Below are 15956 nucleotides of genomic sequence, written 5' to 3'. Positions count from 1 at the left end.
TTTCTGGACATTTGTCACCATTCAGTGATACAAAAAATATCAGTAAAACTACATTTCGAGATATGCAATCTGATATTTGATTACTGATTTTTTTGTATCACTAAACGATGGCCAGAAAAATCTTGTTTCCTTCACTATTTTGACAGTTTGTATTTCAATATTATTAACTACAGTACAATGTTACTTCAGACATCCAACAGGATTGCGGTATTCGTTAAAACTTAAACTATCAAAAAATTCAACGGTTTTGTATTTTGGTCTGTTGGTATTTTGACAATGTTTTGATGACAGTAGTGAAGTTCATGCAGAATTCGTATCATTACTCATGTGCCTATGTCTGAGAATTTTGTGGAAAACAAATAATCTATTACAGAAATATATTGTTGAGTTTAGCTCCAGTTCACCTTCCTCTTACGTGCAGCATCTGATGCTGTTGCAGAATTGACTCCTGAAATCTGGAGTCATGTTCGTCTGAAGGGATCCAAAAATAGTTGGCGACGAAGAATGAAGAAGTTCAAAACAAACACGTAAGAGGAAGGTGAACTGGAGCTAAACTCAACATTTGCATCAATCAAATCAGCCCAAACCTTTATGTGTAGAAATGTCTTATTATTGTTAAATGCTATTTGATGTAAACAACTTATTTATTATCAAATAATAGTTATGAAATTTTTTGTTTACACACTTTTTAACAAAATGCATTGCAATGTGTGTCTCTTTTTCTATAAATGATTCCTTATAAAACAATGATTAAAATATAAAAACTGATATAGGTAGGTATTTTACAATAACTTTTTCCCACATTTTTGCATTTTAAAGTAAAATTTTACTCTATATCTAGAATTGTATTGTTATTTTTCTGTAGAAAAATACGTGTGGTTAGTTTTCAACATGCTTTCACTTTGTGTGTAATCCTAAACATTCTAAATGTATTAAATATATACAAATGTTGCTTGCACTTTTTATAACATTTTCAGAAATCATTTGTGTTAAAACACTTGTCTTAATGAATTATTTCAACCATAATGTGATATGTGTCATATTCCTCAATTATTTATTGTTGAAAAAAGGTATATAAATCTGTTGCATAGTAGCTTTGTTTCTCAAACACTTGACAAAAACAGCCTGGCACATTCATTGATTTGATAAGTGGTAATGGTCTGTTTAAAAAAAAGTTTAATTTGTTTCACATAAAATAAAATCTTTAACAGTTGCGTTATAAACTGATCAATTGTTGATCAGCAATGTACATGCTTAAAAACAGTGGTTTTTGGTATATAGCTATATTAATGTAAAGGAGAGATTTCAAACTTTGCATGTGTTTAGAATTTATTAATAACAATTACTATGGATCAATTTTTACCATATAATAATTGCACAATGCACTAGAAAGATTAGATGGTGTGTTGCATTACCAGTCATTTTATTTCTGGATTATGAGATAATTCCTAGCAAAAGAAAGTGATTTTAATATTTTAAAGTAAATTTCTAGACTCATAAGTATCTCAACCGTTTTTTTTTTTTTTTTTTTTAATTGTATTTTCATCTGTTATGTTTTTGGTCAAAAATAACAAAAACTTACGTTTAACCATAGCTGTCCTCCACTTTTTTCTATAATCTACCCAACCATATTTTAACTTGTACCTGCTTCTTAAACGTGTCCTATCCAGGCCTATTGATCTTGAGATCAAAAAACAAAAATGTACCTATCCTAACTACCTGGCATATGTGCGTCAACCTAGCCTTCCTAGGCCAATTCTATGCCAACAGGATGCCTGACTGACTGCCATACTTACAGATTGTCCGCCTGACCTTTGCCAGTTGATATTATTAACCACACAACAATACATCAAGGAAATGTTTATTCATATTCCATATGTTTATTTAATTTGCCTACAGAAAATACAAACAGTAAGTGTAATCGGTATAATACCACAAGTACCTGAGAGTCAGTAGACTAATTTTGTCATACGATTTTTTTTTTCCAATCATATTACGTTCTAAAACAGTCAATTTGTTGTGCTGATGAGATCTTTCAAGACTCGCTGTTCTGTTCAATAACTAAAGCACAGCTTAGAAAGTCAGTATGAATGTCAACTCTATTAAAAATAAATTTATAATATTCCTTTAGTTATTGTTGAAAAGAAAATGGAATCTAGTTTTTCAGTTTCACAAATTTGTATAATTTCTTGTGTATCTGCCAATTTTGTGTAAGTTTTTTTGGTAGTGTACTGTTATTGCTTTGTTTTTGGAAATGTAGATTTATTATCTCGATATAGTTTATTTATTGGCTATAATAATTGTTAAGAGAAAAAATCTAATTGATTCTTTTATGTAATATGAAATAAAATACTCTGGAGTCAAGCCTATACTGTGAAAATTTGTGTCGCATACTTCCAATTGAAATATGCATAGCTTGTTGATTACTGTATGTAAATAATTTAAGCCGTATTACTAATATTCTTTATTGATTTGTACAATCTTTTCTATTGCTGAAGTTGGAACCATTAGGTCTTCTCTAACACATAACCTGATGTAGTAACTGTCCCAGAAGAACCGTGTTAAACTTGTTTAGGCCTAGAAAGAAAGAAAATATTAACAATTGTATTCCAACAACAATAACTAATAATAATTTTTTTCACTAATACTTTCTTATTAAATATATATCTTACAATACTGCATTAACATAACAATAAATAGTGATATTGAACAATATAAAGTTCTGTATAATACTGAATTAAATAATGTTGGCATTATTACATTGCTGTAAAATTCATAAATATATACTAACTTATGACTTGTTTGGTATAGCCATGATCATAAAAGTGTTATGAAAAAAATAACCTGTGACGTGGCTTTGTAATTTTCTAAAAATATGATAATCCTTAAAAAAATGTATAGTTTGTTGACTCTGATGGTAAAAACTCAGAATTACTAAATGAGAAGTATTTGATTTGGTTATATTTATTTCATCCTCTGCAAAATGTAACTCCACCCAAAATAGTATATTGAGATAAAAAAAAATAACCTTCATTATTTTTGGGAATAAAACTTGCAAAAATAGGTTTGACACAACAAATTTTCATTGTGGGGAGGAAATAAAAGCATCACATAAACAGGTACCTATACCATTAATATGATGTAGTCACTACTAATATCTTTTATTCCGATTCTAAATTGTGCAGCTTAGAAAATAAGCAAATTAATTTTAAACTTTGTGTCTGTTATTTATTGTTGTGTGGAATCTAGTCCTAAGAAAAAATTTCTCTTAATTTTGATATTCCTAAGACCACTATTACACGGTGATATAAATAAAAATTAACCAATTATTATATTAGTAGAGTACATTTGTTCCTGCGTATCCTAACCCACATGTAAAACTCATGTCGAACATAATATCAGAGATGAATATAATAATCTCCAGGTCATAAAAGTATTTAGCTACCTTAGAAATTATTAATATTCAGAACAAGTTCAAAGCTATCAAACATGCATAAACTTATCGCATCAAATTAAATTTAAAAATTCACTGTACTGGCTGTGCACGTATCTCTAGATCATAAGATCAGTCTAGCCTTTTACTGATTTATGTTATTTTCTAATTTATAATTGGTGTGGTTTTTTACTTGTGGTGAATATTAACAATGAAAGAAAACGTGGACAAACTATAGATAAAGAAACCAAAAAAGGTGAGAAAACTGTTAATTTAATATGTTCTTGATCTCACGTCCCCTAATTTAATCAAAAGTGTTATGAAAATCATTTCAGAACAATAACTACATCCAGGTGGTAGCTGGCCAGCTAGAAATGTATCATCTGAGTTGCAGGAATTGTTCACTAAATCTTAGGTCGTAAACTAAGTGCAGGAATTGTTCACTAAATTTTTGATCGTAAACCAAGTTTTAATGTCATATGATTCAGTTACTTGTGATATTGTTTCACCATCTAATAAGGCCCTCTAATAAGCATGGTGTGGTTGTGGTGTTGACATAGTGCATCAGCTGATAGTTTCATTTATACCAATTTAAATTTTCTATTGACAAGAAAAATTGAAGTTGTATTTTTGTTTTTTGCAGAAGAGATAGATGAGTTTATAGATGAGACTATCGGTTGATTCAAGTAGAACCACTGCCACGTTCCTGAAAATCGGCCAAATTTTTCTGTGATTTTAGTAATATTTTTTTGGAAAATGTAGTAAGACTGTAAGTATAATGATGAGTAACTGTAGTGGGAAATTAAATAAATTTAAATCTGTTCAAACTCTTGTGTGTTTTATTTTCCAATAATGTTTATCCTTGGAATGAATTAAATACTGCATGAAAAAAATAATAACTTCGACTTTGGTAAAGGTTTGAACATGGTTAAGTTTATTTTACGCAAGACGTTTTGTAAGACTGGCACTAAATTCTTTGAATAGCAGTGGTGTCTTTGCACAAGGGTACACAGATGATATTGTGATTCTTGTGAGTGGCAAGTTCAACACAACAATCACGGAACTGACCAATGCTGCTCTGAACATGGTGGGAAACTGGTGTGATAAGGTTAGCCTCACCGTCAACCCCACCAAGGCTGCCGTGGTTGCCTTTACCAGGAGGCGACAGATGGAGGGCATTGGTCCCTTTATATTTAAAGGCTCACCCATTGAGCTGAAGCCTGAGGTCAAGTACCTGGGCGTGATCCTAGATAGGGTTCTAAACTGGGGACCTCATCTAGAAAGGGTCATTGCCAGGGGTAAGTGGTCTCTAATGTAATGCAGACGTGTGATAGGTGGGCCCTGGGGACTGAAGCCGAGGCTCTTGTACTGGCTTTATGTTTCCGTGGTCAGACCTGCACTAATGTACGGAGCTATAGTATGGTGGCCAAAAACGGAAGCCAAGACGGTGGTAGCACGTCTGGCGGGTGGCCTGCCTCGCTATCACTGGGGCTTTTCCTAGTGCGCCAGGCGCGGCTCTGGACTGTTGTCTTAATCTCGCCCCCCTGGACATTGTCATTCGAGCTATGGCCGGGAGGAGTGCCTACTGTCTTCAGCAGATGGGACTCTGGTCGGGCTGCAGCGGTGGGCACTGCAGAATTAGCACTCTGATACAGGAGGATGTTTTGCACATGATCTCTGATCAGATGCCACAAAAGTTTTCCTTTGACAAACCCTTTAGGATTATTTTACTCTCAAGGGATGATTGGTCAGAGGGGAAGAAACCTCTTCCACCAGCGGAGCTCGAATGGTACACAGACGGCTCCAAAACAAAAAGCGGCACAGGCGTTGGAATTCTGGGAGTGAGACCATGTAAGGAGCTGGTGGTTCCTATGGGTCCGTATCCGACAGTCTTTCAAGCGGAGGTCGCAGCCATTATGGAATGTGCTCGTGAGAATCTTCGTCTGCGATATAGGGGCAAGACGATTAACATTTTCACGGACAGTCAGGCAGCGCTGATGGCGCTGGATTCTTGCGCAATCAAATCCAAACTGGTTTGGGATTGCTATCAGACCGTTTCCTCCCTTGCCAGAATCAACAATGTAACCGTTTGTTGGGTTCCTGGTAATGAGGGGATTCTTGGGAACGAAAGAGCTGATGCCCTGGCCAACCAGGGCTCAGCAACAATTATGACGGGCCCTCAACCGTTCTGCGGTGTTCCAAGGTGTGAATCCTCTAGGGTTGTCTCGAAATGGATTCGCGCGAAGCATGGTAGAAGGTGGAGGTTGCATCCGGGTTTGAGAGTGAGTAGAATGGTATTACACTCACCTTCCTCCAAGGTGGCTTCGGACCTTCTCTCAATAAACAGATCAATGTCTTCTAAGGTCATTGGTCTCATTACGGAGCATGGTCACCTGAGGAAGCATCTACACAGAGTTGGCATCCTTCAGGAGGATCCGCTCTGTGGAAGGTGTAATGAGCAGGAGGAGACTGCTGAGCATCTGCTCTTTGATTGCCCTGCAATAGCAAGAGAGCGGTATGCCATCTTTGGTAGCTTGGACAGGGGTGGTGAATTTTCCCAGGAGGACTTGATAGGTTGTTTTCGGTGATTTGTTGAACTGCTGAAGTTGTAGACTGGTAGGCCTCATGGTGTTTCCGGGGTGCGCAAAAAGCCCTTGAGGCTTAAGTGCATGGCAGTAGGCCGCCCCAAGGGGGAAAAAAAAAAAAGAAAAAGAAGACTGGCACAGAGACCCCCACCTTCAGACGTAGTATATACAGTATTCTAATATGAATTTGTAAATGAAGGTACAATTTGTTGATTTATAAATTGTCACTTGTAAGGTATGGAGCCTGGTTACTATGTGAGATAAACATGTTAGCCTGTATTTTGAGAACTGTTATAAGTTAATATTTCAAGGAAATAATGGCAACCAGACGAACATTACAGTTTTATGTGGTGTTCAACAGATGAACATGTCGCTCTAGACTATATTGGCAGGTTGTTTAACCCTCCGAAAGACACTGCAGCGTCCATTAAATCTCGTTCACGAGTGGCAGAGACGCTCTAGCGTCTATTAATGCAAGCCTCTTTTGCTCCGGTATTTCCGATGTTATGCCGCGAATTAAACGCTATATATTAGGTATGGTTAGAAAGACCAGATTCCGAACTTTAATTTGATATAGTATTTAGATATACTGGCACTAGTGGAACCCTTACAACCAGTTCATCCACCTAATGTACCACCTCCTGCACCGAGTTAAGATCTTCCTAATCGGATTGCTCATTTACCAGACTTTGTGCATTGTGTGGACACACTAAAAAAGGGGGAAAAAGTCACTTCTGGTGCCCAGCTTGTAATTTTGGGATTCATAGGGAGTGTTTCCCTTACTTGGAACATTACTGGAGGCCTCTCGAACCAGGAAGAATGTGGTTGGCTCTGATACTGACTAAAATGCAGTAAAAACGTGTACATAAAGGTTTCGATCATCAACTAGTGTGTTGTTTTTATAAATAATACATATAAACTATACATATTATTGTTCAGAATTAAATTTTGAACAAAATGGCTATTTTGGATTTGTGTTAAAACATTAAATTTTGGAACATTTACTCAGCCTAATATAAAACAAAAAATTTTTATTTTTGGAGTTCATCCCATTGGTTTTTTACACCAATCCAAGGTAAGGGTTTCATATTACTACCATTCTATTCTGTGTGTTATGTAGTTTAAATTGATATATGATATGTCAATTATATAATTTACGGTATTTTATATAAATTTTCTTTTGCGAACATACAAAATCAGTAAAAAAGTCCCGCTACTTGGAGAAAAAAATACCGCCACTCGAAGGGAAATGTTCAAATCTTATTTGAGATTTTTGAGACACTACAAGATGCCCTCCTTATAACAACTACGAAATACTGAAAAACAATCGAGAATGGATTCTTTGTAAGGAGAGCAGGATTTCAAGATCTTTATTGACCATTAAGTAATACAAAATTACAATAGGCTTCGTCAGTTCCAACAATAAAATATCACAGCTTGCTAATTTAAAGATACATACAAATAACAATACTAATAATAATATAGTAATTTTTTGGTTAGTTCACATATTCAATAACAATAACATATTATGTGCAATAAATAACACAAACACCAATACTAATATACATTACATAAAAATTTTAAAATACCCACATTTAACTGTCACTAATATTATATTCTAAAAATTCTCTTACGGAGTAAAATGCACGACTTGACAGCCAACTAGAAACCTGCCTCTTAAATGGATTAAAATCTAATAATCTCCATGATTCAGGGAGTTTGTTAAAAAATTTTATTTGTAAATATTTATGACTCTTTGCATATTTTTCTAGTCTAGGAATAGGCAGGACTAAGTTGTTTACATTTCTTGTTTGATAACTATGGATACCATTAAAACAGAGGAAGTCATTAATATTCTCTTTTACATAAATTAAATTTTGAAAAATGAAAATGCAAGGTACAGTCATTATATTATGAGTAGAAAAATAAGCCTTGCAACTAACCCTAAACCCTAAACCAAAAAGGATTCTTATTGCCTTTTTTTGCCATAAAAAAACTTTCCGCACCAGTACTACCTCCCCACAAAATATTTGAATACAATAAATGAGCATGAAAAAACTAAAATATGACATTTTCATCAACTCTTGGCTTACACAGGTCTTTAACTTTCTCAATAAAAAACAAACACGTGCCAATTTAGAGATTAAGTTGTTTGTATGATCCTCCCATAAAAGCTTCTGATCAATAGTGACACCTAAGAGTTTTATTGGCTTTGTCATTTTACTATCTATCTGCATTTGTCTTAAAGTAAACACTATATGTTCCGTTTTACTTTCATTTATTTTAAGATAGTTAGAATCAAACCATACATTGGCTGTGTTAATTACTCTATTAGTTTGATTGAGCACTTTATTTAAACAATTTCCATTTACTAAGATAGAGGTGTCGTCTGCATACAGTATGGTATCACAATCTAAATTAACAGGCAAGTCATTAGTATATAGTACAAATAGCAAAGGACCTAGGACAGAACCCTGTGGAACTCCAGCAAGAACCTCCTTAGCAGATGAAATCTGATTTCCAACCGATACCATGTACGTCTGAAAAAATTGTAATTGCTCGTTATTTATTCCGTAATATTCAAGCTTTTTCAAAAGGACACCATGAGAAATTCTATCGAAGGCCTTGCTGAGGTCTAAAAGGGTCATTCCCACAAGTTCATGATCCTCAAAACTCCTTAAAATCTTTGTCACAACAATATCTAGGGCCTTAACTGTAGAGTATCCTGGACGAAAACCAAACTGGCTACATGAAAGAATTTGATATTTATCAAAATAATCTAATAATTGTTTTTTACCATTCAGACATTTACCATCCTTATATGTTACAAAAGCATGTAATCTTAACCTGCATTTGTTTGTAACATAATAACAGCAAGTTTTCAAAATCATATTAATTTTATAATAGCCTAACCTATAATTTTATTGATCTAAGTTTCTTTATAAGTAAAATACTTAAAAAGTTGCTACATGTTTTTGTCACCTGGTATACATACATTTATCAAATAACTAAGAAAGAGTATATGTTCATTTTATTATGAAGAAAAATTAATGATGAATGTGAAATTGTTGTTAAAGTACCTACTTCTGGCCTTTTGCTGGAAGGAATATTTCTACAGAGTTCTTTGTGGCTATGATGTGTCAACAGAAAAGTTGGATTAAGACTTTCAGGTTATAACTTTTATATTAGAGATGTGTATATCTGTCTACTTTGGAGTAACATATCTGGTTTTAAGATGACTGGTACTGCAAACATAACAAAATGTTGAATAATGACTTTGTTGTTCACATAGGACAAAAAGCTGAGAAACTCATTGTACGAGTACTTAGTTCTAAAAGGACCTTTGCACTTGTTTCCTGAGTGACAGGATATTCTGGATGGGTAAGATTAGGGGCAGGAGTCCCTGTTGAGATCCCATGTCACGTCTATGATGGAGATATAAAGGACGATCTTGGTCATGCCTCCCCAGAAGAGGAGGAGGCTAGTTCTGTTTCAGCTTCTTTCAGTGGGTTAGTTTACTCCCTCATGTTTGAGCTTGCTTCCTGAATGACAGGATGGGTAAGGTTAGGGGCAGGAGTCCCTGTTGAGATCCCATGTTACGTCTGTGATGGTGATATAAAGGACAATCTTGGTCATGCCTCCCCAGAAGAGGGGGAGGCTAGCTCTGTTTCAGCTTCTTTCAGTGGGTTAGTTTACTCCCTCATGTTTGAGCTTGCTTCCTGAATGACAGGATGGGTAAGGTTAGGGGCAGGAGTCCCTGTTGAGATCCCATGTTACGTCTATGATGTTGATATAAAGGACAATCTTGGTCACGCCTCCCCAGAAGAGGTGGAGGCTAGGTGTCAGCTTCTTTCAGTGGTACAATTTACTCCATATTTGCACTCGCAAAACCCTTTTAAGTGCAGTGTTGCTGTAATAGCCTACTGCTGATTTTATTTGTAGCACAAGGAGCTCCTCCACAAATGGGCGATCTCAGGTTTGTGTTCAATTGCTTGTGGTATCACGTTTCTAGACACCTGCCTCACTACAACACCTGACAGCTTATTTGGACTACTACAACTTCACAGTAGTGCAGTTTGATTGCTACTACAGCCTGAGGACCAACTAAGGAACTACAGGGTTTGTCCGGAAAGTAATAGGACTGAGTCAATTAAAAAAATGTATTGAGCAAATCGTTACAATTCTTTAAAAACTTTCAAGATAGGCTCCTTCTGCGTCGATGCAGCGCTGCCAGCGCGATTTCCAAGCATTGAAGGCGTCACAGAAGCCATTCTCCGGAATAGCCTTGAGAGCCGCGGTACAAGCTGCTTATATCTCCTCTGTCGTCTCAAAATGCTTGCCTTTTTAGGCAAGAAAACAAAAAAAGTCTGGGGGGGGGCCATATCTGGGCTGTAGGGCGGCTGTGGAAGAGTTGGGATGCCGGCCTTGGTCAGGTAGCTATTCACAAGAAAGACGGTGTGAGCCGCAATTTCTGGTCGCCAGTGAGCACTTTTGGGACCATCTTCGCACACACTTTGCGCATGTTCAAATGCTCCGTCACAATTTCATGAACGACAGATTTCGGTAAATGTAACATCTGGGCAATTAAATGAATACTTAGTCGACAGTCTTGAGTTCAAAACTTTGCGCACACGAGTCACATTGTCGGTGTTTGTCGAAGTCGAAGGTCTTCCAGCAAGGTCTTCATCAGCGACCTCTTCCCGGCCCTCCAAAAAGGCCTGGTGCCACCGAAACACACCACTTCTTGCTAAAGCAACATCTGGGTAAGCCTGCTTGATTATATCAAATGTCTCTGCCGCAGATTTACCGAGTTTCACACTGAATCTAATCGTGTACCTCTTCTCTAACGAACGCTGCATTTTCAGCTTGCACCACTCACAAAAACACGTCACTTGAAAATGCCTGTTCTGACTCTTCAGGTGCTCGGAGACAACTGACCAGCCGCTTGTTCGTTAGCTAGGAACACCCTCTACCGAATCCAGTCGTTGCGCGCACGCTCCGAAGTACAGTCTCGGCAAAAGAAAATCAGTCCTATTACTTTCCGGACAAACCCTGTATTACAAAAGCAAATGGGGAAGTTTTACCTCAACTTTGGGAACAGAAGGTTATTGTAGTATTCTAGTTTTTGAAGTTGCTCTTACAAGTTTTGTTTTCATATTTTTATTATGCTTTATTTCATAGTAGGATCTTGTTATAATAATGACAAGAACATTTTATTAATTTTGTATCTGTCCAGATGCGTACTTCTGAGTTAGGCATTCAGCAGTGTAACTTTTCTGAGGATGATGATCGCGATGTAAAACCAATTTATCAACTACTACCTGACGTAACAAATCAGGAGATTTTGACAGCAATTTGACAAATGAAGATATTGTTGAAGTTGACAATGGGGAGCAAGAAACACGCTACATTTCCGCTGGCTGTGGAGTAGACTACTTAAAAGGGGTTTGCAAGCATAAACATGAGAGGCAGTATATTCAGCTGAGACAAAGTTAGCCTCTCCATAAGTTGGTGTGACACAGGCGTTTATCAGTCAAGGACATGTCAAACTCACTACAACAGTCGCCTTGATATCTTGGAATTGCAGTTAGTGATGCTATGAACCTCCATTGGGTTGCCCAGATAGCACACTTCAAACTTTGCTACATCTAGTTTAGATCCCACTGACAGTTATAGAACAGAATAAAATTTATTGATTTATATGACATATTACAATGTATTAAGTTTTGTCATCAATAAAACATACACCTATGCTATTAGAGAAGATGAGCATACAGAGCAAACCATGCAAAGTAAAACATATCATGCGCAATCTCAAGTCAGGCTATATTAAGTTAAACGTGATATTCAATTAAATTAGAATTACAGAACCAATAAAAAAAGGTATAATTAGCCTATTTAATGCAGATATGTTAGCTTAATATAGGAAAATTTATATGCATTGTGCCTGCCTCAAAGAACTAATGTAATTTATAAAAGGGGTTAGCAAGCAACCATAAATAACTTGATATGATTTTTTTTAACTAGCATGCTGAGCACTCATAGGCAACCTATTAAAAAGTTTTATACTCACAGCCTCGTAAGAGTTGGCTACTTTAGCTAGCGTAGTAAAGAGTCTAAAGTTTGATTGCTATTTATGGTGCTATACCCATGCTATTGATTGTCTAGCGTTATCCGGTAGTTTGACTTTGACATGCTGCAAGCAAAGGAATATGTACATAATTATTACAATTGTTAAAACATTATCTCGAACAAACAAAGGTCTACAGTATGATCTGTAGTCGGCTCCAACTGACAGCCTTCTTCTGTATGAGAAGAATAGTGACCACGCCACTTGCATTACACCATGAAATGAGGCCATAGGTAAAAATACTCTGAAATAGTGCAAAATACACCTTTTTCAAGTGGTCATTGAATATTAAGATGCCTTATCAGATAGATGACTATTTAATCTCTTCAACGCAGTCAACCTGAGGATGCCATGTTAACTTAGTATCAATTAACACACCAAGCAGCTTTACACAAGGAATACCTGTACCATCTTGTGTATAATCTTACAGTGAAAAATTAATTTGCTGGGTCTTATTATTGTTTAAATATAGTATATTGGCTCTGTACCATTTTTCAGCCTCATCTACTTGACTAGTCACAGGAGTTGTACTGGGGATCATAAATTTTACATCGTCAGCGAACATTATTGTTTTACACTTAACATTTACATCAAGATTATGTATCATTATCAACTGTAGTATCCTGAAGGGAACCTCAGCAAGGCCTGTAGAATGTCTTTTTGAAAAAACTTTCAGAATATATAAACCTGCCAGATGAGAACCTTTCTGAAGGTTGATAATGATGTAAATGATTTCATAAAATTGACCCCGTTCTCACTCCTGGCCCAAACTGATGAACTGGCTCAGTGTATGATAGACCAGGGAAGTTTGTATATATCTAGTAAAAAGTACGCAACTCGTTTGGGGTGGAACTCCAATTGTAATCAATTGTAAGTAGCCATCTGATTCCACTACATAATTTTATTTTTTTTAATTTCAGTGTATAGTTAAAATAATTATTTCTGGTAATTTGAGAGTCTGAAAATGTTTAGATGTTAAAATAAGATGTTTCCTGTTTAAAAAGTTGATTAATATGTAACATAACTGTTTGATTTCAGGAGACTTTCAGAGTATTGTAAACTTTTTAGAACTTTAACCTTTTTGACATTTTGAAATTTAGATTTTTTTATCTCTTGAGAAAATTTTATATTGTAATATTTCTTGCAATTTTCACAAGTATTTAAAATTAATTTTCAAGCCATTTTAATATTTTATTTTTAATCTTTTTAAAGTAAAGTAAATTTAAAGTGACTACAGTTTTTGATCGAGATTTGTAAAGAAGATTAATAAGTATTTTTGTAAGAACTTTTTGATGAATTTTATTACAAGAAGAAATTTTTTTTATAAGGTAGCCAATCCTTCATTTAGTTTTTTTTTGTGAATGAATTTTATATTCAAATCAAAAGAATTGAAAAACTTTGTATCTTTGGTTTTTTTAAAACATCTGAACATAGAATAAATCATGTTTTCAAGTTAGTTAGATTGAACTTTAATTAAATTCAAATTACTGTATCATAATTAATTAAGAATATGGTTTGTTAATTAGAAAATAATCAATGACTTTGCTAATTTAAATAGAAAAATTAATTAAAACCCACATTATAGTTGCTACATCACAAACCCTGTTTAATTAGTTATTATAATGTAAAATTAATAAATTAACTAAAAGCAAAGAAAACACACACGTTTTTATTAATATCTTCAAGCACACAACACTGGATATAATACCAAATAATAGCCTCTCCACCAGTTTCCAGAGGCTGCCAGTCTTAAACAAAGCTTTTCTCAGAATCTGTAAGAGTTCATCTAAAAAGCTATTTCGGGATATTTCAAGCTGTTAGTTTTGTATTGAACAATATATTGAATTAAACATTTGTAACTTTACTATAATAATGTTCCAACAAACATGAGCAGAAATATATCTGACAGTTGTTACATATGATAATCAAATTCCATAGGTCCAACTGACTCCTGCTTAAATAATATTTCTCTTTGTCATTTATTTTGTTCCCCAAAATGAGACTTTAACTCAAAGGTTTCAAATTTCAAAATGTGATGGAGCAAGCTTTTTGCAATTTAATTCATTGACTGGAAAACTAGCTTCAAGCAATGAAAATGGTACTAGGCAATGAGTAAGTAATCAGAAAGGTAGTATTATAAAGGGTTTTATCTTAAAGCTGCATAATATTTTTCAAGATGAGCCATTTCCCAGCTTGAATAAAGACAACAATTGAATAAATTATTGATTTTGCCTCATATCATCTTAATTTGCAAGAAACAACTCCTAGATAACTTAGCCAGTATAATGCTATGACTTTTAATTATAAAAATTAATATTTCATCACTAGAATAATTTATACTAGAAAATAAACATGTCAAGTTTGGTATTAAACTTGTAAACAGGACAACTTATACATCAAAACTGATAACTCTCCTTTCAGTAAGATTTTATTAGATTTTATTTAGTGTAATATATTCTTCAGTTGGATACATATTAGACTGATTTATTTATTTTCAGAAATGTTGCGAGAGGACATTTAATAATATTAATATAATTTTAGTTGCACTAAGTATTGGTATTTTATATTGAATTAAAATGCTATTAACGTGATTTTACTCCTCTACCTTCTATTCATCTTTGAGGTTGACTCCTCTGTTGTTGAGGAATTTAATTTAACAAGGAAGGAAAAATTAAATAATATAAAGTGTAAGTTAACATCGTGTAATTCAGTTTTAAATGACTTTATTTCAATACAAATTCATCCTTTAAATTGCTTTTAAAATTAAATTATTAATTTGGCATATGGATTTTACAAACAAACAAAAACTAACATATTTTGTTTGTTGTAGTAGTGATGCTGCTTAGTACTCAAATTAACTTAAATTAAATGGACTCAATTTACTACCATAAATCTTTTCTATTATAATTTTACATTGGTTTATCAATAATTTTAAACTAGATCAAATTTCTGTTCCCTTGAGAAACAAAACTCGGTAGTTCTCCTTAAGGAAGCGGTTAGAAGATAACACTGAAAGTAACATGATGATCCAGTCAAAACCATGGACCAATCCTAGACAGTTTACCATTTTCCTCACATTGCACATTACCATTTATTGGTAGTACTTAATAGATATGAATTGACAAATAAGCTTGAACTAGAGTATTATAAGTAGGGAGGGCCCCCGGACTGGCTAAGAGCGGAACTTTGTATTATTCAATCTCAAGCTCCTGATAAGGCACCACGATCCCAACAAGTGAACCTTCCCAGATGTTAGGCCAATAACCATTCACTTTTTGCAAGCATTTTCTAAAGTAAAGTTCAAATTTAAATCGTATCTATTAAATCTAGCTCAAGTCTCTTTCAAAGACCCTACTTTCAAGCACGCCTTGTATACAATTTGCTTGTTTTTGTTTCAACACATACAAAAACTCTATAAATAAGGCTAAATATGTTAAAGATATAGATTACATTCAAAGTAGTAAAAGCAAATGTGAAGCTGCCTGGTTTAATAAAGCAAATATTAAACAAGATATTTGTAACATTGAGCCTGATGTATTCAATACATTTTTTTCTTTAATCGCTAGAAGAAATTAAAAATAATGATGTTAATCCCTATAATTAAGATTTATAGTTACTTTTGATTATTTTATGGATTTAAGCTCTAATGATGGTTTAGTCCACTTTAAGTGGTCAATTGTAACGGCAAATTATGTTTTAAAACACTGTGAAGGGAACAAACTGTTCTGATAGTCTGAACATGTACAGTTTGTCTAACCATTTACTGAAAAGTATTATTGGTAGCGTGGCTGAACCTCTGGCAGTGTGC

The 15956-nt window shown here is 34.5% G+C and overlaps 1 protein-coding gene and 1 long non-coding RNA gene across 2 annotated transcripts in view; one reads left to right on the top strand and one right to left on the bottom strand.

Annotated features, from left to right (window-relative positions):
* Positions 1 to 4260, top strand: part of LOC124359466 (mitochondrial import inner membrane translocase subunit Tim23) — an 18757-nt gene extending 14497 nt beyond the window's left edge. Inside the window, exon 5 of the mRNA XM_046812226.1 lies at positions 4077 to 4260. Within this exon, the coding sequence (XP_046668182.1) occupies positions 4077 to 4089 (13 nt within the window). The 3' untranslated portion in view covers positions 4090 to 4260. The remainder of the gene's footprint in view (positions 1 to 4076) is intronic.
* The window catches only part of LOC124359467, a 17960-nt gene continuing 4455 nt past the window's right edge, over positions 2452 to 15956 (bottom strand). The window contains exons 2-3 of the long non-coding RNA XR_006922155.1: positions 12092 to 12214; positions 2452 to 2577 (exon numbers count right to left, since the gene is read on the bottom strand). This is a non-coding gene — a long non-coding RNA (uncharacterized LOC124359467). The remainder of the gene's footprint in view (positions 2578 to 12091; positions 12215 to 15956) is intronic.

Source organism: Homalodisca vitripennis, chromosome 4 (genome assembly GCF_021130785.1).
Source record: "Homalodisca vitripennis isolate AUS2020 chromosome 4, UT_GWSS_2.1, whole genome shotgun sequence".
In the NCBI taxonomy this organism is placed as follows: Eukaryota; Metazoa; Arthropoda; class Insecta; order Hemiptera; family Cicadellidae; genus Homalodisca; species Homalodisca vitripennis.
Note: the sequence above shows the minus strand (reverse complement) of the source record. Positions and strands in the feature narration are given on the sequence as shown.